The following is a 23,317-nucleotide window of genomic DNA, read 5'->3' as shown; positions in this document are numbered from 1 at the left end:
ACAGCTGCCTAATGCTAGGCACTTGGCATAAAGAGGTTAGTGTTAGGACTGGTCGGCCTGGTGTCAGGAAAATGCGACTGGGTGGGATATCATGCTACATGTCTGCAGCATGATGTCCCAGTGCTGGACATCACTATAAACTGTCACACTGCAGACATCATAGTGATATGAATGAAAAATTGTTAAAGCTACATTAAAAATCCCAATCACACGAACACAAATAGTGAAAACAAGACTTTTCAGACAGTCATTATTGCAGCCATACTGGATGTATGACTGGCATTATTTTCATTTTGGACCAACTAGGTATTTTAAGAGGTCTACTGATTAAAGCTGCATGCTAACATTTTCATCCATTTGGGAGGAGCAGAGATAAACAATATTTTCAAGATGGCTGATGTGGTGGCCATATTGGACTTCAAATTGGCACGATTTTCATTTAAGGGCAGCTCGACATGATAAAAACATTTAGTGAAAACCTCATGTTGATACAGCCATCCATTCAGGAGTACTAATAACAAGATATTCAAGATGGCTGCTATGTGGTGGCCATATTGAAGGTCAGATTGGCACCAGTTTCATTTAAGACAAACTGGACATCAATATGACCTGATGAAAAATTTTAAGACGATTGACACTGAATAAGATCAGCGTCAGTTTCATGAAGTCCAACCAGACATTGGAAGTCTTGCAGTGAATAAATACCCCACGTTCATTTGACCAGCCATGTAGGAGGAATAGTGACAAGAGTTTTAATATGGCTGCTGTGCTGGCTAATTCAGATATTAAATTGGCACCATTTTTCTTTGGGATGAATTAGATACAAGTCTTTTATTCAAAAGCCCCACTGTACATTCAGGGGGATTAGTGATAATAAGAGCAGGACCAAATAGTTTTGAAAGAGAAGCGATAACAAACTTGTCCTATTAAACAGAAGACTGACCATTCCAAAAGCTCAAAAAAACCTAACATAAACCCAGTGCATTTGGAAGTTGTATGGGTCGTTAAGACATTCTGATAGAACAACTATAATGCTGTACTTAAAAGCAAAGTAAATAAACATTTGGAACATATTCAAAAGAGAATTCAGTTTAACTGTATAATTACCAATGACCCCTCCCCTGCGATATCATACCTGCCAACCAATACACAATTTTGATAATCTTGGAAGCAAATTCTTGCTATCTGCTAGCAAAGTATCCATTTCATTGTGGTGTTTCACCACTGAACTAAATAATGGTGGTTGGTTTCTTGGTTTTCAACTTTTTCAGCTCTTTACTGGCTAAATCATGCTGAGAAAATGGCAGCTAAATGTCTTTTCAAAGGACATAATGCGGCAGCTGAGCTGGGCTGGGTTGGGCTGGCAACAAACCTGCAACTCTCTGATTACAAGTCTTACACTCTAACTCTGAGTTATCGCAGCTATCTAACGGTATTATTATGTCTGGTTACACACACAAGACAGGAATTCCAAGCATATCTGGTTACAAACATTAGCTATAATACTACTATCCCATAGCTATAATACTATTATCCCATAACTATAATACTATTATGTCATAGCTATAATACTATTATCCCATAGTCATAATACTATTATCCCATAGTCATAATACTATTATCCCATGGCTATAATACTATTATCCCATGGCTATAATACTATTATGTCATAGCTATAATACTATTATGTCATAGCTATAATACTATTATCCCATGGCTAAAATACTATTATCCCATAGCTAAAATACTTTTATCCCATAGCTAAAATACTACTATTCCATAGCTAAAATACTACTATCCCATAGCTATAATACTACTATCCCATAGCTAAAATACTATTATCCCATAGCTATAATACTATTATCCCATTGCTAAAATACTACTATCCCATAGCTATAATACTACTATCCCATCGCTAAAATACTACTATCCCATAGCTATAATACTACTATTCCATCGCTATAATACTACTATCCCATAGCTATAATACTATTATCCCATGGCTATAATACTACTATCCCATAGCTAAAATACTACTATTCCACAGCTACAATACTATTATCCCATAGCTATAATACTACTATACCATAGCTAAAATACTATTATCCCATAGCTATAATACTATTATCCCATCGCTAAAATACTAATATCCCATAGCTATAATACTACTATCCCATAGCTATAATACTACTATCCCATAGCTATAATACTACTATCCCATAGCTATAATACTACTATCCCATAGCTATAATACTACTATCCCATCGCTATAATACTACTATCCTATCGCTATAATACTATTATCCCATAGCTATAATACTATTATCCCATCACCATAATACTATTATCCCATAGCCATAATACTATTATCCCATGGCTAAAATACTATTATCCCATAGCAATAATACTATTATCCCATGGCTAAAATACTATTATCACATAGCGATAATACTATTACCCATGGCTATAATACTATTATGTCATAGCTATAATACTATTATCCCATAGCTAAAATAATATTATCCCATAGCTATAATACTACTATCCCATAGCTATAATACTATTATCCCATCACCATAATACTATTATCCCATAGCCGTAATACTATTATCCCATGGTTAACATACTATTATCCCAAAGTGACAATACTATTATCCTATGGCTAAAATAATATTATCCCATGGCTATAATACTATTATGTCATAGCTATAATACTATTATCCCATAGCTAAAATAATATTATCCAATAGCTATAATACTACTATCCCATAGCTATAATACTACTATCCCATAGTGATAATACTATTATCCCATGGCTAAAATAATATTATCCCATAACTATAATACTATTATCCCATAGCTATATACTACTATCCCATAGCTATAATACTACTATCCCACAGCTATAATACTATTATCCCATCACCATAATACTATTATCCCATAGCGATAATACTATTATCCCACGGCTAAAATACTATTATCCCATAGCGATAATACTAGTATCCCATGGCTATAATACTATTACGTCATAGCTATAATACTATTATCCCATAGCTAAAATAATATTATCCCATAGCTATAATACTACTATCCCATAGCTATAATACTATTATCCCATAGCTATAATACTACTATCCCATAGCTATAATACTACTATCCCATAGCATTAATACTACTGTCCCTTAGCTATAATACTACTATCCCATAGCTATAATACTATTATCCCATAGCTACTATCCCACAGCTATAATACTACTGTCCCATAGCTATAATACTATTATCCCATAGCTATAATACTACTGTCCCATAGCTATAATACTACTATCCCATAGCTATAATACTGCTATCCCATAGCTATAATACTATTATCCCATAGCTATAATACTATTATCCCAAAGTTTCATTCCAATTCAGCAGCTGATACCAGAAGTTTATGTGACTTTCACAAAAATGTATTGCAGTACCTTAAAATGGACACCATATTGGCTGGCAAAGTGATGCTTATGTTTCACTGTCATTAGTATTAAAAACAAAGAGCTACTTCAGAAACTCACTTCAAAGACTGCTACTGGAGGCAGCATGTGAAACTAGGAGGCGATTTTAATGCCACCAGTATGGCATTTATGTTACTGCAAGTACTTCAAGACCATCAGTTATTTCATCAAAGTAGACATCAATGCTAATGGAGTAAACATCAACCCAATAAAAAGCAGGCAGAACAAACAAGAAGTGAAATTAAAATGTTACCAATGCACAGATGAAGGCATAAATTTTTTACAAGATAGTCACAGAATTCGAAAAATCCCTTGCTCAGCTGCCAAGAAAATTTTCAAACCTTTTGAGGGCGAATAAAATGTATGCAACTTGCCTTGAAGTTCATATGTGACTGTCCTCCAAAGAGCACATTTTGAAATATAAACACAAAACATAATCTGACAAATGGAGCATAAAAAATTGCAACCTGAATAATCTGCAACTTTATTCAGATGTCTGTTCCAGGCAAGTAATGTAATAAAATTTCATAACTTCTACACTAATGGGTTGGCTTCCACAACAGACCTGCATGAAAATTCTCCGCAAATTAGCTGAATGTATTCTTGCACAGATCACAAAGCAAATGTTCAAAATAATCACTGTCATCAATGAATCATTTTAGCAACCACATATATATCGCATATACTCTCCTATTAGTTGAGACCAACTGCAAACTCCACAGACCCAATTATGCCACTACATAAAGCACACACAATTCTAGGTCTATGGCTTTTTTCTGAACCAGTCACTAGAATAAACAACATCGACCATGATCTGCTGGTGCTTTAAACAACAGCAGATTAGGGTCTATGTTGTCAGCAGATGTACTTTATTTGTAAACGAATATATATGGCACTTATTTAAGGGTCTATAGAGAGAAAATATTGTGGTCATTCCTTAATCCTGATAACACTGATTTACATTGTCACAATTATCTGTGTTAATATCATTGCAATAGCAAAGTAAATATTATTGCCATTATTGTTTTGGTGGGGGAGAGAGATGTTAAGATACTTTCACCCAGGGCAAGGGCAAAAGCGAGCATCTTAGACCATTCGGTTACCTTCAGCCCATTATATTAGCTGCCTGAAATCTGAAGGAAGGTAGCACTTTATTCCTGCAATCCTGAGGCTGAAACTTGTGGGAAGACATCTGTTAGCAGAATTTAAGAAATTCTATCTTCCTCTTCCACACCTTGTCACTGGAGACTTATTTAACTTATTTAAAATAACCCACTAAATACCAAACTAAATTAAATTAGTCCACTAAATCACAAATTGAATTAAAATAACCCAATAAATCTCAAACAGAATTAAAGCAGCAAACTAAATCTACGAGTCTGAACACAATATGTGCTGTGATATTTCTATACATATTTACATATTAATAGTAATTTATTTGGGGGGGATGGTGGGAGGATATTACACTAAGCTATCATATTGCCATCATAGTCTATGGGAAATTAGTCCGTGTATAATGATATCCCCATGCCCACATTAAATTAGAAGTGTTATACCAGTACCAGACTGTATAGAAAACTCTGATTTTCTCTGTTATGCAACATCATCAACAAGGCATTTCTGAGATATATCTGTTGTTTGAAACAGAGAGAGAGAGGGAGAGAGAGAGAGAGAGATTGTCAAACAGTTTCCGAAACTCTGACACCTTTCTTTGTGGGGGGGGGGATCATATTTTGTTTCTTTGTTACATATACCTAATGCTTTAAATGAAATATTTATGCATTTCAACAATGACGTGTTTGATCTGAAGGACTATCTTGATACAATCTGCTCACAATTCAAGTTATGGAAGGTTTATTTTAATCACTCAGGAATGACAAGAAAGATACGGCATACTTAAGGAATTGTTTGAATGGAGTACCATATATACTTGCTAATTAGTGTTGTCCAACTGCAAACTGCACAAACCCAGATCTGCCATCTCATAATGCACTGGCAGATCTGGGTCTGTGCAGTTTGTTAGGAGTAATCAGTGGAACAAACAATGTGGACCCCGATCTGCAGGTGCATTATGCTATGGCAGATCAGGGTCTTGTTTTTTGCAGTTTGTCATGACCTACATATGGTATTTCTATTTGGTCATCTCAGCTAATCTAATAGAATAAGTACTACAAGTATTTTGACCTTTACTGATCTTACCTGTCCATTCCCAAATCTTCCCTGAATTTCAACCATGGTAATGACAGTGAGTTGGGATAGGTCAATCTGGAGGTACTCATATGTATCCCTGGCAATGACTGGTTTAGGACACCAGGCTCCGCCATTCTTCTCCGTCCGTATCCTGAAAAAATGCACAACATTTATACAATTTACATCAACTGAAATCATTACTATACTTCATCTCTGTGTGCGTGTGTCTGTGTGTGTGTGTATCAGGAACATATCAGTAAATATATTTTCTGTCACACAACTGATAGGGCAGTTTTTACAGAACAAATTCAGATTGATCGAAGAGGTACCAATTTTCATGAATATTGTTGTTGCTATAAACAAAATTCTTTAAAGGCCATTTGAGTCATGTTCATGAGTTTAAGAAATAATGAAAATGCTGACACAGTAAAACCCAAGCCGCCCCCCACCCCAGGCACTATTGACTTGGAGGTGATAACTCCAAATCCATTACATATATTAACTAACCTCTTGCTACAAATGCATGTACAAAGTTTACTCAAATAAATAGTTAAAAGTGTCATTTATATTGCAATTTTTGTATCTCCGACCTCTGACCTCCTTATTAAAAACGTGGATCTGATAGGCATGTAAAAAGATTCATTTTCTGATGACCATTGGAATTCATGGTCTACTTATTGCTGGTGGCCAATCAGATTAGGCGTTGCATTTCATGCTAGGGAGAGTTACCATAAGAAACATTCTACTCTTAATGACATTTTTTTTTACTTTCATAAATGTCAAACATGCAGTCTGACTAGTGAATCAAAAGGTCAACAGAACATGGCCTTGTAATGGTGTCAGTCAGATCTCTGTCTGACAGAATCTTGCCAAGATTAAAATTCTTAATCCAGCTGTGCATGTTGTTACTGGTGAACAGATGGACATATGGATACATAGAGAGAGGAAGGGTACCACAATACAGAACAGGCCTGATCCTCCTCCTTTGGGTGAACAGATTGACAGATTGATGTCTAGACAGATTATGCCACACACAAAAATTTGTTTCCTATTGCACTGGTTTTAAAATTCGGGAAGGTATGGGTTTATTTTTTTTAAAATATTTTTTATATACATTACTGTATATATATTATAATGATTAGTATATATATACTGAACTAAGCGCTTCAAGCACTTGGCAAAATCTGCTCAATTAGATGCACAAATCAATTTCGGGAATTTTTACACAAATTTCTTTCTTTTTACCCTGAGAGGAAAAAGTGCAGGGGTCAGCAATGAAAAACAGGATGATCATCTGACTGGAAACGCCTATTTGGGGAGGAGGGCATATGGTATCACACTAATAGGCCTGATGTGCCTGCCTTCATGTCATATAAGGTGACTAATGGATGCAACCTTTTCTTATTTGGGATGGATCCACTGATGATGTTCTTGTCAAAAAGACTTTGAAAAGATTGAGATTTATATCAAATTAATGTGACATCATATTTTAAGGATTTAAACATTTTTTGGCCTTTCTCATTTTCTTTGGGATTCTAAAACTTACTTGGTACTATATAGCCAAGATTGTGCTGATGTGCCATTTAATCCATTCCATACTTACATACATACATACATACATACATACCTACCTACCTACATACCTACATACATATCCTTCTTTCTATAAGATTTATCAAATATTACAATGATGCATAGAACTCTGAGTCAGGAAGGTTCTAGGAAGTTTCTAGGTCAGACAGAATCTTGCGTTGGTGGAACAGAGTGCAGAAAATATTTGCTGCTTTCAGCTACGGATGAACACCTGAGACCAATAAAACATGTGGAATTATGAGCCAATAGATTTCTTTTAGGCAAATTAAACCCTCATAAAGCAGCTAAAATGACAGTATTTTCAGTTCCAGCAGTTTCCTGGGGATAATCACTGAGGATATCAAGTACATACCATTGCCATTTATGTCTCCCATGCAACAAGATCCTAAATCACATACTTAAATGCCAGTCATAAAAAAAGAATGTTGTACCTGCAAGGATGCTCTTACCAACTCTGATTTTTTAAAAATTGCTTGGTAGTATAGCCTTGTATTTTACAAACACCAAAGACCCTGATTTGCTGGTGCATTATACAATTGCTGATCAGGGGCTGTGTTAACTCCAGTTGGAATGGGCTTATAAATGAGTACATACAGTATTTATAATAATTTTATTATGCTATCCATGAAATAAAATATCTTGTGACAGTCACCTGTACATGTGTATTTCCAGGAGTAAGAAGCTCTTGATTTTAAAAATTTAAATAAATATGAAAACATGCTCCAAACAATCAACATAAAACTGACTTTTCCCAAAAATCTAACAATCAACATAAAATTGACTTTTCCCAAAAATCCTTTTGTTTCAATGGAAAAGAATCATGAAAATGAAAGTTTGTTCTTAAATCATGAAAAATTATCATAAATTACCAAACTGCCAGAATCTATTGTCTGTGAATTAAAAATTACTCAATTAAAAAAATATTGTTTAAAAATAATATGACAGGTGCTTTTGCCTGAATTTTTAAAATGCTAATTGACATTTTGAACTGCAGGAATCAAATTAATTAGAATTTACATGTATTCATCAAGACAAAAGTAATTACTTACTGTAAATTCCAATTATTGTTTTAAATTGTCTTTACATGACATATTAACTTATATGTAACTAAGCTATTATACTGTCAAAACTGTTGATGAAGTGTGAGTTGTAATCTTTGCATGGTACCTACCATAAAATCACTAACGAAGTTTGTAATTATTTTATTTTGTAAATTATCCACTGTTGGTTCAGGAAATATTCAAAAAGATTCAAGCCATCCATTCATGCATAGTGAAAAGATTTTAAGACATCATCATTGCAACCATATTGAATGCACAATGAGGCACCCATTTTCAGCAACGAACTGGTTAAAACCCCATGTTCATATATCCATCAATTTGGTGAGTGAGATAACTATTTTCAAATATGACTTTCCATTCAGGATGAATAGCAATAACAAACTTTTCAAGATGGACACATTGTTGGCCATATTGGACAACAGATCAGTGCCTTTTTGACTTAAGACCAACTAGTCATCATACTAAGTCTTTTCTGAAAACCCTATTTGATATGACCATCCATTCAGGATAAGTAATGATAATATTTTCAAGATGGCCAATATAGTGGCCATATTGGATGTCTGGGCAACACCAATTTCATTTTGGACCAAACAGACCATGTGATGTGACCATGCGTGAAAAGTTTCAGGGCAACCCTGCAAGAAGTTTAGGAGGAGCAGCAATAATAAACTCGTGCCAGCTGATGGACAAACCATTGACTGACCATGGACAATAGACTATCCCATAACGTCTTCTCAAATCTACGAAAAGTAGAGCCAAATGTTACAAACTCTTTCACGTTCATTTGTAGAAGATTTTCTTGATAACACATTCCTCACAGCATCAAAGAACTCCTCACTAAAATGACTCTTTAAAATAACTCCATCATCTTTTCATGAAGGAAAATTCGAAAAAAATTCAAAACAATATCTTTCTGATGAAATAATGTATTTGATGAAAAAACATCTTTCAACTAAATATGGACCCATCTCTGCCCATTCAGACTATATCTGCACAGAAAATTTGCAGATGTCAGCCTGAGGATATAAACCTGTAACCCTATGGATTACATGTTAAAAAAGGGGTGGGGGTACCTGGACTTACTGATTGAAAAAGATGACAATTAGAATCTACCATTGCTGAAAATGTGCAAGCACACAGTAGCTGATTTTGAAAAGAACAAGAATCAGTTCTTTTCATGTTAATGAAGAAAAAGAGAAACAGCAATCTATTTTTGAATTTTTTAAAACAACAGAAAAAAAGGAGAAATATAATCAGCACCATGCTATGGAAATAATATACACTCCGAATCAAACAAAACAGGACCTGATCTGCTCTTGCATAATGCACAGGCAGATCTGGTTCTATCCAGTTTGTTAGGAGTAATCAGTGGAACAAATATAGACCCTGATCTGCTGGCATATTTTGCAACGGCAGATCTAGGTCCATGTTGGTTGCAGCTGGACTTTAATTGTAAGCAAGTATATACAGCAAATATAATAACAAGTTGAAACCTGGTATGGTATGTATATGGTATAAAGGCACATCAGCACAATAGTGGCTATTTAGTGGCTACCAACAGGTAGGTAACATGTAAAAGTAAACAACACGCCATAATCCCCAGAAAGACAAAAGCTCTAACCAAAAATAATATACACAATGATACAAAAGATCAAAGGAAAAGATGCTGCAAAAACAAAAAAACAAACAAAACAAAAACAAAAGGCATACAAAAGAAAGATAAAGACAAAAAAACAGATAAATCATAAAAAAAACAAAGATAAAGCAACTAATCTCCTTAAATACCTGGTAAAAACTTCCATATATAAAACATAATTTGTTACAAGTCAGAGATTTCAGTTTGAACATCATGTGACTCATCCCACCATGGCAAGGTATGCACCAACAGTCACACATGAAGATACACAGGGGAACGCATCAGACCTAATCTACATCCTGCATAGAAGAAACCTATTGTGATGCAGAAAATGAGAAAAGTACAAGATATATGACTTGTTATGTCGCAGAAAACTAGTAATTAAATTAATTAAGTAATTAAACAAGCAGTTAATAATAAATGAAACAGACTATACTTCTAGTGTTGCTATGGGCAAGGCACTTATTACTGTTGCTATGGAAAAAAGGTGACAAATATGAACAAGTTACTTTGAACAAGTACTGATGACAGCTTCAGGATGAGGAATTTTTGAGGAAATGCGCATCGCAAATGGCAAGCATGGGAGTGAAAAATTCCCCCGCGATTATTACATCTAGCAAGTCCAGTTCTGAAAATCAATTAATACTTCCTATAAAGCCGTAAACATTCTAATAATTAAAATTCCCTTTGCATCCCACAGCAAACAGATTTCCTCCAATAGTCGACTATTACAACATTTAAAAAAATTAAGCACTGGCTAAATATTACATCCAAAGTCTGCTGGGGAAAACTGAAACCAATAATATCCTAGAAAATTAGAAGCATCTAGCAAGTCATAAAAATTTTAAAGACAAGAATTCCTTGAGGAATTTCCATTTAGTTTTGCTGCATCATGCCAATCACAGCTATCTCAGTCAGGAAATTCCTACCGGGGATTCTCAATTTGCTCCGTCCTCGTTGTTAAATCAATATTATGATAATCTGATCCAGGTATGGTAATCCCAGAGATCTAGATAAGCTGATCCAGGTATGGTAATCCCAGAGATTTAGATAAGTTGCATATCTGCATATTTTATGCAAATGAATCAACTAAAAATGCATGTGGAAATTATTTTAATGCATTTAAAAGAATTTAAATTTAAGCTTTTATTCAAAGTTTCTAGCAGTTTGCCACAATTCCACTTTCATGACAGCACCTTTGATCAATATAAACAACCATATCAAGCAGGTTTTGATGTTTCATGCACATTTGCAATGGTAGTACTTGATCAATGTGAGAACACTCAATCAAACACAGCCATAATGTTTAAAGCACCCTGAATTATCCTTGGTCACTAAGCCACCTGATGCATTCTAAGAAGTATAATTAGCAACTTTATGAGTAAGACTCAATTTGCATATTGAAAGTTTGTGTTTTGCTTTGTTCAAATAATGCTCCAACAAATATTTGTAACAAAATTAAATCAGTTCCAAAACCAGGGATTATAACAGCCAATTTATTCATTCTTATCTAGAGTTCTATAATCTCAAAGATTTAATTACACCACAAACATTACCTAATAAATTGCTGTATGTCACTGAAAATTGTTTAATTATTGAACATCACCTCACAACCAAATTACTAAACATCACAGAAAACTGCCCAATTACAGTACTATTCAAAACATTGCTAAATCAGTGTACTTCACAGAAAACCGCCCATTTACAGTACTATACAGAATGCTGACTAATCGCTGTACATCACTGAAAATTGCATTATACAAGACATTGCCTAATTAATTAACATCAGAGAACACTGCCGAATTACACAAAATTTTAGCAACTTAAGTGAGGAAATTATATGCATAAAAATATTTTTTTTGCCAGAATTGATCTAATAAAGCATCAGTTACTTGTCAAAATTTGATGCTGCAAACATACTAGATACACTTAACAATTTAATGACAGTAAAATATCATTATCATAGAATTCATGTATAATACATGTATGATCAATGGAGCAATTTGCTGCATTTATGATATATATATATATATATATATATATATATATATATATATATATATATATATATATATGTGTGTGTGTGTGTGTGTGTGTGTGTGTTATTATACAATCAGATCAAAATACTTTGTGTTCATTTCCTCAAGAACAAAATCAAGCGAGAATGCTAGAGAAATTTAATGCTCACATAGAAGTCCAACCACAAAGCACGGACCCAGATCTGCCAACAAATAAGGCACCAGTAGATCTGGATCTATGCAGTTAGTTAGTTAGTTGGTTAGGAGTAACCAGTAGAACAAACAATATACAATCTGATCTGCCATTGCATAGTTTGCCGACAGATAAGGATCTATGTTGTATGCAGTTGTACCTGACTTGTAAGCAAGAACATGCCGCATTTCTCACAGTCAGTGTGTGATTTGTGAAGACTTCTTTCAGGAAATGTTTGATTTGTGAAGGATTCCTCAGATGTAAATGTTTACTAGTGGTGCATGCTAGATTAACAGGTGTTTGCTCACACTGCATGACAGTTAGCATTTGCCTGAGTGTAAAACATGGGATAACTACAGTGTAATTCCAGCCTATGTCACGGTAATCTTGTTCTTAAGTGAAATAACAGGAGATAAAGGTACAAGGTGTGAGACAACAAGTGTCCAACTGTAAAAATTCACAGATATCAGTTATCAATGGACTTCAACATTTTCCATTTGTTTGGTTTTGCGCAATTCAAGCGTCTCCAGGTATTTAGCACCTTACAGATTTATGTACTTTTATCTGATGTAGAAACAAATGGAAACATGCTTTACCTCAATTTGTGGTTGCAATGTTCCAATGAAAACAAAATCTTGTTTGAATTCAACAAGGCATCATAGACCCATCCCTGCACCAATATGCTATAGATGGGTCACTCTGGTGTATCCTGTACACTTAAATTCATCTAAACACATTAAACATCTTTGCTCCCTCAATATAATATCCCTCAACATACCACTGTATACTGGTATGATTATGGATGCCATTGAGTATTTTCATATCTATTTTATTTTTCATCATTTTAAAAAATAATTAATTCTTGGCTGATGAGAACTGATTATATAGAGATTTCACATCATTAAATAATTCTCTCTGTTTTAATGTTTACCTTGTTGGAACAAAATTCAGTGGAAGTCTCTGTCCCTTAATACGAACAATGTTGCAAAGAGAGAACACTTAGCAGATGAGGATCTTTGTAAATGACAGCAATTATTTGCTTTTGAATATCATATGAACCATTTCATTTTCTGATTGCGGGGGGGGGGGGGGGGGAGCAGGGGCTGGGCTTATCCTCTTTGAAGCTGAATAGACCTTTTTTAATTTACCTCAAGATTTTATTTCTTTTCCACTATTAATAAAATGGATATAATGAGGTTTTTTTCTTCAGCAAATCTGAGTAAAAAATAAATTTTTCAATGTATTTGAAGGATGGAATTTGACCAATCCCCCCTTTTAAAAAATGGTCCTTCACTTGTCTGCCATGAAACAAAGAAACCATGACATGCATGTACAGCCCCCAATTAAAGCACTGCTGCCAATCTGATTAAAATCAAATCTCCACAGCCTTCAAGTTGATCTGACAGATATAAAAAAGTTCAGTTCTGTTGACCTTGGGAATTTCCAGTCTGCTTATTTTTAGCATCCTATCAAAGAAAGCATTGCAAGTTCATGTTAGTGAGGGTTATTGTTAGTTACTATAAGTTCCGAAAGAAGTGCACCAGATTAAAAAATTTGAAAGCTGTGATTTGATTGGTCAATCACAAGGTCAGCAGAACAATGACCTCTTATTAGTGTCTGTCAGATGGACTGGTAGGTCTGTGGTGATCTCGTTTTAATCATTTTTGCACGTCTGTAGAATGTGTGACCTTGACCCCAGGTCAAAATGCTAAGTATGATTGTTGCAGCATTGATTGTTTTAGCTTCATAATGATTCATTCCAAGTATTCATTAAATATATATATAAATGAAAAAACTGACCAAACTTTTCTATAACCATGGTCAAACAGGTGATTAAGTGTCTCAAAGAATGAACTGTCAATGCTTCCTAAGGATTTATGCCAAGTATAACAAGATGCTAAAAAGGGTTTAGGAAATCATGAAAAACACTGCAATCAGAAAAGTGATCATAGTGTGTCAATTCCCCCCTAATGTGGGCTGGAAAAAATGTCTGCTGCTGCTTCAGCCATAAAGCTGACAACCATGTTTCACTTTCCATTAATATCCATTAAATAAAATACATTCTTTTTATACTGATTTCAGTTATTTATTTTAGCCTTTTCTAATGCAACAAAACTTTTTAATAAAAAGTGGAAAAAATTGTTAAAAACATTGTTATTCCTAAACTGGGTGATTATTCATTACTGAAGAAGGTTTTACAACCAGAAGACTATATTTAACACTGTCTGGGGAGGGGGATTTGGGAGGAAAAGTATTTGAGGGAACCAAATAGATTTTTTGTAAACCCTGCCCACTCTTGTTTGCCTATTTACCAGGAGGCATTTGAGGTTAAAGTCCATATAATTCACTGAATTAGTTTGACCCTATTCAAGCATTTTATATTAAGTATCTCAATGATTATCAACAATGGCTCCAACAAGGCTCCATGGACCAAACTCTTTTCTGGATCAATCCAAGCATGTGCCATCCACTGCAACCTCATCTTCTTTCCACTTGGCAGTAATGTCACTTGGGAGAGGTCAGACCCTTATTTTATGGGATTATTATGGTCATGTGGGCAGATTCCAAAGAACTGGATATTTACAAAACTCTTCAACACAGCCATAAATAATGGGAGTGTAGTCCAGCCTTGTAAACATACATCACCAGATATTTGTAAGATAGCATCATCAGTAACATACTTATCATATTTTAAACCACACTGAAAATGTCTATCATGTAATAAGATAATAACAGATAAAAAAAGCACCAACTTGGAAAAGATATTTTATGAAAAGGAACAAAGGTAGATATATAGTGTAGATAGTGTAGATAGATAGATAGAGAGAGAGAGAGAGAGAGAGAGAGAGAGAGAGAGGAGAGAGCTCAACTTTGGTAATGGATTCTGAACTGCAAGATGTCCTTGCATACAGTTTGCTACTGTTTTTGGTGATATTTTCATAAGACATTTTGTCATGATCAGCGTGACATGTAACCATTAACACATTAATCCCTAGTGATGACTTTATGGGGCAGGAGGTAGTAGCCTACTGCCGAGCTCTGTAGCGTCATGGTCATGCATGATACGCTCAAGTGGGTGGTATTATAGAAAGGTAGACAGATGTAGCTCTACATTGATACCAAATAATCTGGAATATCTAGTTGCACTACAAAATACAGATAGAAAAACCTCATTTTTTGGAATCGATTTTTTTAAAGTCCAACTTTTACCTTTTTGGTCATGCGCGAGTCAAATAGCCAATGCAAAACAATGTTTCTAACACAACTAGGCAGTATGTTATTGAAAGATGACCGGGGATTTGGTGTTTTCGAGCCTATTCAGAAATAGCTTTCAAAATGTGTTTCCTACTCGATTTTCAGGCAAAAATGACAAAAAGCTCCAGGGGTTATTGTGTTAAGAATGACATATGGGCTAGGCTTGCAATAGATTGGTAGCTTGCAATGGTTAACCTCTGTTCTTTTGGGGGCACAACTGAATTTTAATTAGAGTCTGTATGGATAATGATGAGACAGAAAGAAGAGAGGAATGTTAACATAAGGTCAGTAATGGCAAATGACAAGATAGAGACAAACCAGAGACAAAATTTGGAAAGTCATGGGCCATTTGAAATCGGTGACATAAAATGGTATTTTCAAGAATAGTTACTAATAAAAGGCAGGCTAGAAAGAGTTGGTATAACAGAACATTTTGTAACTCTAATTCTCAGAGAATGTGTATCATTCAAAAGTCATGGTCAATTTCATTTTATGTAATTGATTAAATTGTTATATTAAAACAATGGAATTCATGTTACTCTATTATATATCCCTGCTCAGATCTCGGTTATTCCATCCATTAATTTCATATTTTATTTTATTGTTTACTTCATCTGGGCAATAACACTGTGGTTGATCACCGACCCATGATACGAAACTGTATTAAGTAGAGGGATAGAAGGAGGGGAGTAAGGGCATAAAAGAAGGAATGTAGTTTAGCACCAAAAGATTAAGTAGTTTTTTTTTTTTTTACAGATTAAGGCATAAACACTTCATTCTTGGCGGGAGGGGAAGGAGGCAATAAACTTTGGGCAAGTTTGGTGATTTGATATTTATATCTTTAAATGCTGTCTCAGATATGACTAGCATCAGTTTATTTTATTCATGCATTACTTGCCTGCTGCCAAATTTCTTTATTCACTCCCATTTTGCATATAAGATTTCTCAGTTTGCATAAAATCTTTATTTTATTTGTGAACTGGCCCATATTATTATATATGCTCACAAGTTGAGTCCAACTGCACACAACACAGACCCAGCTCTGCCCTCACATAATGCACTGCCTAGTCTGGGTCTATGTTGTTTGCTGTTGTGACAAACTGCATTATGCAATGGCAGATCAAGGTCGATGCAGTTTGCAGCTGGACTGGACTTCTAAGCGAGCATAAACAGTACTTTCAGACAGGATGTGTACCTATATTTCTGCAGGTGTGAAATCTACAGTTTCAAAATAAGACTACTCCACTGTATTAATTGCAGTTAATTATTTATTCAAAGAAAGGTTTATAAAGTAAGAATCTCTCTTTCTGGAATATTGTTTCTCACAAACCTTATCAACTGACTAAAGAATCATCATAGTTAGCAACCTTAATTGAAAGTTCTGCAAATGAAACTGTGTAACTTCTAACCAATTAAATTGTTTTGCATAAGAAAATCCTACACATGAAATGTCATAATTGCTATATATGTACTGTAATGTAAGATGACTGGCTACTAGCTTTGTTGGCTCTGTTACTCTTTTTCAGAAACCAGTCCAACATTTAAATGAAGAACAAGTCAGTGCATACAATGGCAACCTGCAATAACAATGATCTTATGGTCTACTGAACCGGGTAGTGAACAAAAATGACAAAAATTAACAACAATGTTGGATACTTGATTTGGGACTTCTATGCCTTGTCACTGATGCACAAACCCACCAACAACATATTTTGATAAAGACTGTAAAAAGCCTGTGGCACTGAAGCCAATCACGATTAGAAGGTGGTGGTCAATAAAGCTTCATTCTTGTGCATGAGTAATAGGATAACTGTGTCTTTACTCTATTTTTCCTCCATTATGACTGATGACCAGAAATGGCTCTGACATGCCGAGCCAGCACAAAGCCAGGTCTCTTAAATCAATACTTCATTTTGTGATTTCATGTGAACATGATTGATCCATGGGATTATAGAAAGACTTTGCTGGACATGTCCAAATGTCCAGCCTAACAGAACTTGAACATTGGACATGTCCAAATGTCCAGCCCAATTGAACATGCTGAGGAGTTAGGACAGAGTTTTGCATAGCTCAGATCAGCTGAAAGTTTCCATTTTAACACAAAAAATTTATGCAAAGCTGCTTATGATCCTCTACACTGACTGGCTCCCAGCTGTAGATTTAAAAAGATAACCTTATTTATGGGCATGTTAAGACTATACAAGAAGACAGAGAACAATTCACAGAAGCATTATGACTGCTGTACTTTGTTGCCATGGCAATGGGCTTATGGTTTCAATGCTGATATTGGAATGATGCCATTTATCTGTCTTGTATAATTATTTCCTGCCATTCTGATCCTGATGTCTTTCAACCATTGAGCCTAGTTTTAGCTCAACGACCAATCTGGATTACTTTTATTTTCTGCTGCAAACATAAATATGACAAATTTTCATTATCCAAATATGAAACTTATAAACCTAACTTTAGATTCTGTCAAGTTACAATGATACTATTACTAACCATGGTATCTCAGCTGGTAAACCACTGGACAGGCAATCCAAGGGTTGCAGGTTCAATGCCCACCCTGGCCAACCCATGTCAACTACCTCAATACGTCCACAGGAAAAGCACTTTGTTCCCATATCTTTGGTGTGTGCAAATGTGATTTTGATTTTTAATGTAGATTTAACAATTTGAGTCATACCACTACAATGTCTGCAGTGTGACAGTTTATAGTGATGTCTAACACTGGGGCATCACACTACAGACATGTGGCATCATGTCCCACCCAGTCACATTATCCTAACACCAGGCCAACCAGTCCTAACACTAACCTCTTAATGCTGAGCACCAAGCATGGCAGATGCTAGTACCATTTTTAAAAGTCTTTGGTATGACTTGGCCTGGGTTTGAATCTGTGACTGCCTGCATCTGTTGTGGATGCTCTAACCGCTTAGGCCACCCATATCCTTTGCATGATGCAGCCAATAAGGTGCTGAAAGTACCATTTTTAAAAATCCATCACCATCCCAAGCTCATGTGATTCTGCCCTCAAAATACTGTTGTAGAAAACCTCTATTTGCTGCTGATGTTGTAAATGATTATCCGTGTTATCTCTATGTATTGGAACATTATATACCATCAACAGAATCACACCAAAATTTTCACATAGGCACACGGACACTATTCTTACATCTGACTGATTGGCAGTCTAACATTATTAGCCAATCAAACATCAAAATTTAGAGTCCAAGTTTAGTGCATGTGCAAATCTGTGAGTGTGTGTGTGTGTGTGTGTGTCAAAGAGACAGGGACATTTCACTGCAACTAATTCATGCAGATCTGATTGCAGGATTCGAACCCATATCCTTTTGGGCACGAGTCTAGAGCACTAACCAATATGCCTTAAGTGGCTCTATTAGTGCCAAGATTTCATTATCATCTTGGAACAAGGTCTGTAACAGATCAACAGTGACTATCTAATTAAACTAAAAGGGCCAACAAAGTTGATCATTACTGTACCTGGCATTCTTGGGTCCTACACTGCTGTCCTCGTAAGACGAACTTGCTGTTATAGCGGAATCAGGAATCTCTCCTGACTGCATCCCAAGTGAGTTCCGACATTGTGCTGTAAAACAGAAGAAAATACCAGATTATTTACATTTTAAATCATGCTAAAATTGATTAGCAAAGCAAGTTAAAATTAACCTCTCTTTTGGAAAAAACACCTTTGCAACATGGACTTGAAATTGGCCAGCTTCTTATGAGCTAAAATTAATCCTGTGAAGTCCATATTAAAACCTGGTCAAAATTCAAGCAGGCAGGAAAAATACAATTTTTCTTTTAATTTTAAAATCTAAAGCAACTTAAAAATAGAAACTTATTCTTTAAATAGGGATTGTGTCTTGTGGAGTGCAATCAATATTGCAAGCTGTCATGCTCCTTAAATTGCTTCCAGGAGAGTGATCCATTGCTCTTCCCAATCTTATTGTTCAAAACAAGGATTTGCACTTTTTTTTGGAACAAACTTCTCAATTTTTGTCCAAATTTTCATGGCAGCTACCTTTACCAATATGTTTACATGTTCTGCCATTTTGATATATGATGACACTGTTAGAAGACTTTTGGTGAAATTTGCATATCAATATGACCATCCATTTAAGTAATTAGTGAAAAGAGTCTCAATATCGGTATGCTTATTGTGCAGCCATACTGGATGTCTGTAAGCTACCATCTTCATTCAGGACCCACCAGATATCATAGAAAGTTCTTCATTCAGGACCCACCAGATATCATAGAAAATTCTTCATTCAGGACCCACCAGATATCATAGAAAGTTCTTCATTCAGGACCCACCAGATATCATAGAAAGTTCTTCATTCAGGACCCACCAGATATCACAGAAAGTTCTTCATTCAGGACCCACCAGATATCATAGAAAGTCAACCTAATCTTTCATTCAGGTGTAGTACTGACAGCAAGATTTTTCAAAATGGCCACCATTTTGTATATTGGAGTGGCAGCAATTTCATCCAATTCCAATTAGACTATGGGATAAGTGTACGCTTAAAGTTTAATTTTAATCCATAGGATTAGGATTAATGACAATAAACTTGTGCTAATTAACACATGGATAACCAACAATAAGCCATTTCATAAGCTCTTCTGATCTATGACCAGTACAGCTAATAATGCCGAATTCAATGTGCTAAAACTGCATAAAACAGAAAAGTTAATTGAATTTCTTTTTCCATTAGTTAATTTTTACCGATAATTTGGAATTGCCATGTGCTTTATCTTCCACTGCAACTCTTAATTAGCGGTTGCTACGGCTACCATGACATGATGCTGGAGCAGGAAAATGAAATCATTTGAAACCTGAGATTTTTGGAGACAGACGTGCCCATATCAGCTTATTTCTGCACATCTGAGGATAGGGAGATTGTTTTTCTCTCTCATGTCTCAAGGACAATGAAATTAAAAGGACAAGTCATGTAACTGGTCTCTGTAGAAAGATGCCTGACAAAATTCACTCCATGTAATACGATTGCACCTAAAAGACTGATCATGTCAGGTTTAATTTTAATACTGGCTGTTTAAAAGAACAGAGCTTCCATGCATGGGGGGAATCCTTAATGAATGGTGCATTTCTCCAAATTATATCCCCCCTTTGTTTATCAGGCAGGCATAAAAGCTAAGATAAATTGACACCTCATGTGGTAATGAAAATGTCAAGTAACCAATTCACTGAAAATGCAAATGCGAACGTACCATATACGGCCACGTGCAGGTAAGGTCAAACCACAAACAACATAGATCTTAATCTGCCATCGCATAATGCGCCAGCAAATCAGGATCTATGCTGATTGTTCTACTGATGACTCCTAACAAACTGCATATAACATGATAAACTGATGCATTATGGGATGGCTGTTCTGGGTCTCTGCAGTTTGCACTTGGAGGACTTTTAAGTGAGTACATAATGTAGCTATCGTCTATTACATAAACTAACTTCATTCACATTCTCATTTATTAATCTGATTTATTTTTTCCACATGAATGGGGGGGGGGAATACCCCATAAAAGATTGATGAATACTATATTAAGCCACGCATAATTCTCAAAATATGCAAATAAGACAATAATTAATTAGTTTTAGATATTAAATTATGAAGACAAAGGTATCTGTTAAATGTCATGATAACTGTAAAGGGGCGTTTGAAGACAAATGATTATTTCAAATGTCAAAAGTCAGCAATAAAATTCAACAAAGAATATAAGAACTTTATTCAAATACTATTTATTTATTGTAATTTATAGTAATTCAGTGGTGACACTATAATTTAATAACATTTTTTTCTTCTTCGTTTAAATTTGTAGTTGGCCTAGATAGCATACTGGTAACAATCTTGCTTTGTACCTTTATGGCACCAGATTCAATCCTCTACGCTTAATTCATGTTTAGTGCTGATCGACAGACTGATAGATAATATACTACAAAAAAGATCACTGGAAATTACTACAGTTATATTGAGGTAATTTCAATTCCCACTCCTTGTTCAATAATGTTTTTCTCCTCAAACTTTATAGCAAAATAGGTCGCATACTTATGAAGTATGTGCAGTACAATGATTTTATGGTAATACATGACAATAGTGTGATTTGGATTTTTAATGTAGCTTTAAAAAAAATTCACTTCAATACAATGTCTTAAGTGTGGCAGTTCATAGTTATGTCTAGCACTGGGGCATCATGCCGCAGACATGTAGCATCATGTCCCACCCAATCACATTATTCTTACACCTGAACGACCAGTCCTAACACTAACCTCTTAATGGTGGGTGCCGAGTGAGGCAGCTGCTAGTACCATTTTTTAAGTCTCTGGTATGACTCGACCGGGATTCAAACTAGTGACCTCCCACATCTGAGGCAAATCATAATTGTGGCAATATGTAAAGTAAGCAAACTTTGTCAAATGATTTGCAACAAAATTCTGAAAGAGAAACCCTTCCAAATAAATGTAAAACTCGAGTACATTATGATAAAATGTATATAATAAAAATGTTATCATTTGGAAAAACATAAATATAAAATTGAAATAAATGTAACAAATGATAAATCCTTAAAACATAGTGTTTCTGATGAAGACTCCAACCACATAACCATGTCACAAATAACAAACACATTAGTAAGGATAATTGTTCCTGTATTTATGACATACTGTGCTATAATTGTTCCTGTATTTATGACATACTGTGCTATAATTGTTCCTGTATTTATGACATACTGTGCTATAATTGTTCCTGTATTTATGACATACTGTGCTAGTAGTTGTCATGTTATGCCAGGCAAGCATTGCTCTCTGGTAGTCCAACATATTGATGCCAAGACATGCACCACGTACAAGAAATAGCCTGGCACTTCTACCGAATATACTTTCTTATATTTTAAGTCCATCTGCAAACCACACAGACCCAGGTCTGCCATGGCATAATGCACCAACAGATCTGGGTCTGTGAAGTTTGATAGGAGTAATTAGTAGACCATGATCTGCAAATGCATTATCCTATGGCAGATCAGGGTCTTTGTTGCTTGTAGTTTGACTTATAAGTGAGTATAGATGGTGTACAGATGTATTTTTATTAGACCTTGTGACATCTTAATCTGTGTAATTGATATAAACAATACAGGAAGGTCTAATAGCAAAGTACTGTATATATTCACCTATAAGTAGAGGATAAAGATCCTGATCTTCCATAGCATAACGCACCATCAGATCAGGGTCTATGTTGTTCATTCTACTAATCACTCCTAACAAACTACACAGATCATGATCTGCCAGTATATTATGTGACAGCAGATCTGGGTCTATGCAGTTTGAAGTCAGACTAGACTTAAGAGCCAGTACATATGGTACAAAATATGGACATTATCATCAATCACATTTGGTCATCAATAAAATCGGGGCTTTTCATTGATAAATTTTTAATGCAAGCAAAGTGGAAGCAGAAGGGCTAAATTCCTTTCCTTCCCTACTTCTTGGCAACAAGTTTGGCCTGGATGCACAGGCTACTGAAATATACATTTCTTTTACATGTAAAGTTCTTTCTTCTTTCAATATTCAGTAAGTATGGTGAATTTATTGATTTTCCTGGATATAAATTTGCATGGTTTTTAAAAAGAATGACATTTTCATCAGTTCCTGGATTTGTTGATTGGGGATAGAGTTCAAATTTTCCACTGAAAAACGTTTCTTGGTACTTATACTCAAGGATTGGGGATAGGGTCTGATTTTCCTACTGAAAAATGTTCATTGGTACATGTACTCGTGGATTGGAGGATATGTCAGATTTTTCCACTGAAAGATGTTCATTGATCTTTCAAGATGTTCA

The 23,317-nt window shown here is 35.1% G+C and overlaps 1 protein-coding gene across 2 annotated transcripts in view; it reads right to left on the bottom strand.

Annotated features, from left to right (window-relative positions):
* LOC149778769 (discoidin domain-containing receptor 2-like) overlaps positions 1-23,317 on the bottom strand; it is a 173,971-nt gene that overhangs the window by 61,830 nt on the left and 88,824 nt on the right. For both annotated transcript variants that reach the window (XM_089939520.1, XM_089939521.1), the window contains exons 2-3: positions 18,948-19,053; positions 5,697-5,838 (exon numbers count right to left, since the gene is read on the bottom strand). In XM_089939520.1, coding sequence (XP_089795646.1) covers positions 5,697-5,838; positions 18,948-19,053 — 248 coding nt within the window. The remainder of the gene's footprint in view (positions 1-5,696; positions 5,839-18,947; positions 19,054-23,317) is intronic.

The sequence above is a fragment of the Sinohyriopsis cumingii genome, chromosome 17 (genome assembly GCF_028554795.1).
Source record: "Sinohyriopsis cumingii isolate HCF-2022 chromosome 17, ASM2855479v2, whole genome shotgun sequence".
NCBI lineage: Eukaryota > Metazoa > Mollusca > Bivalvia > Unionida > Unionidae > Sinohyriopsis > Sinohyriopsis cumingii.
This window is presented reverse-complemented; position numbering and strand designations above follow the sequence as displayed.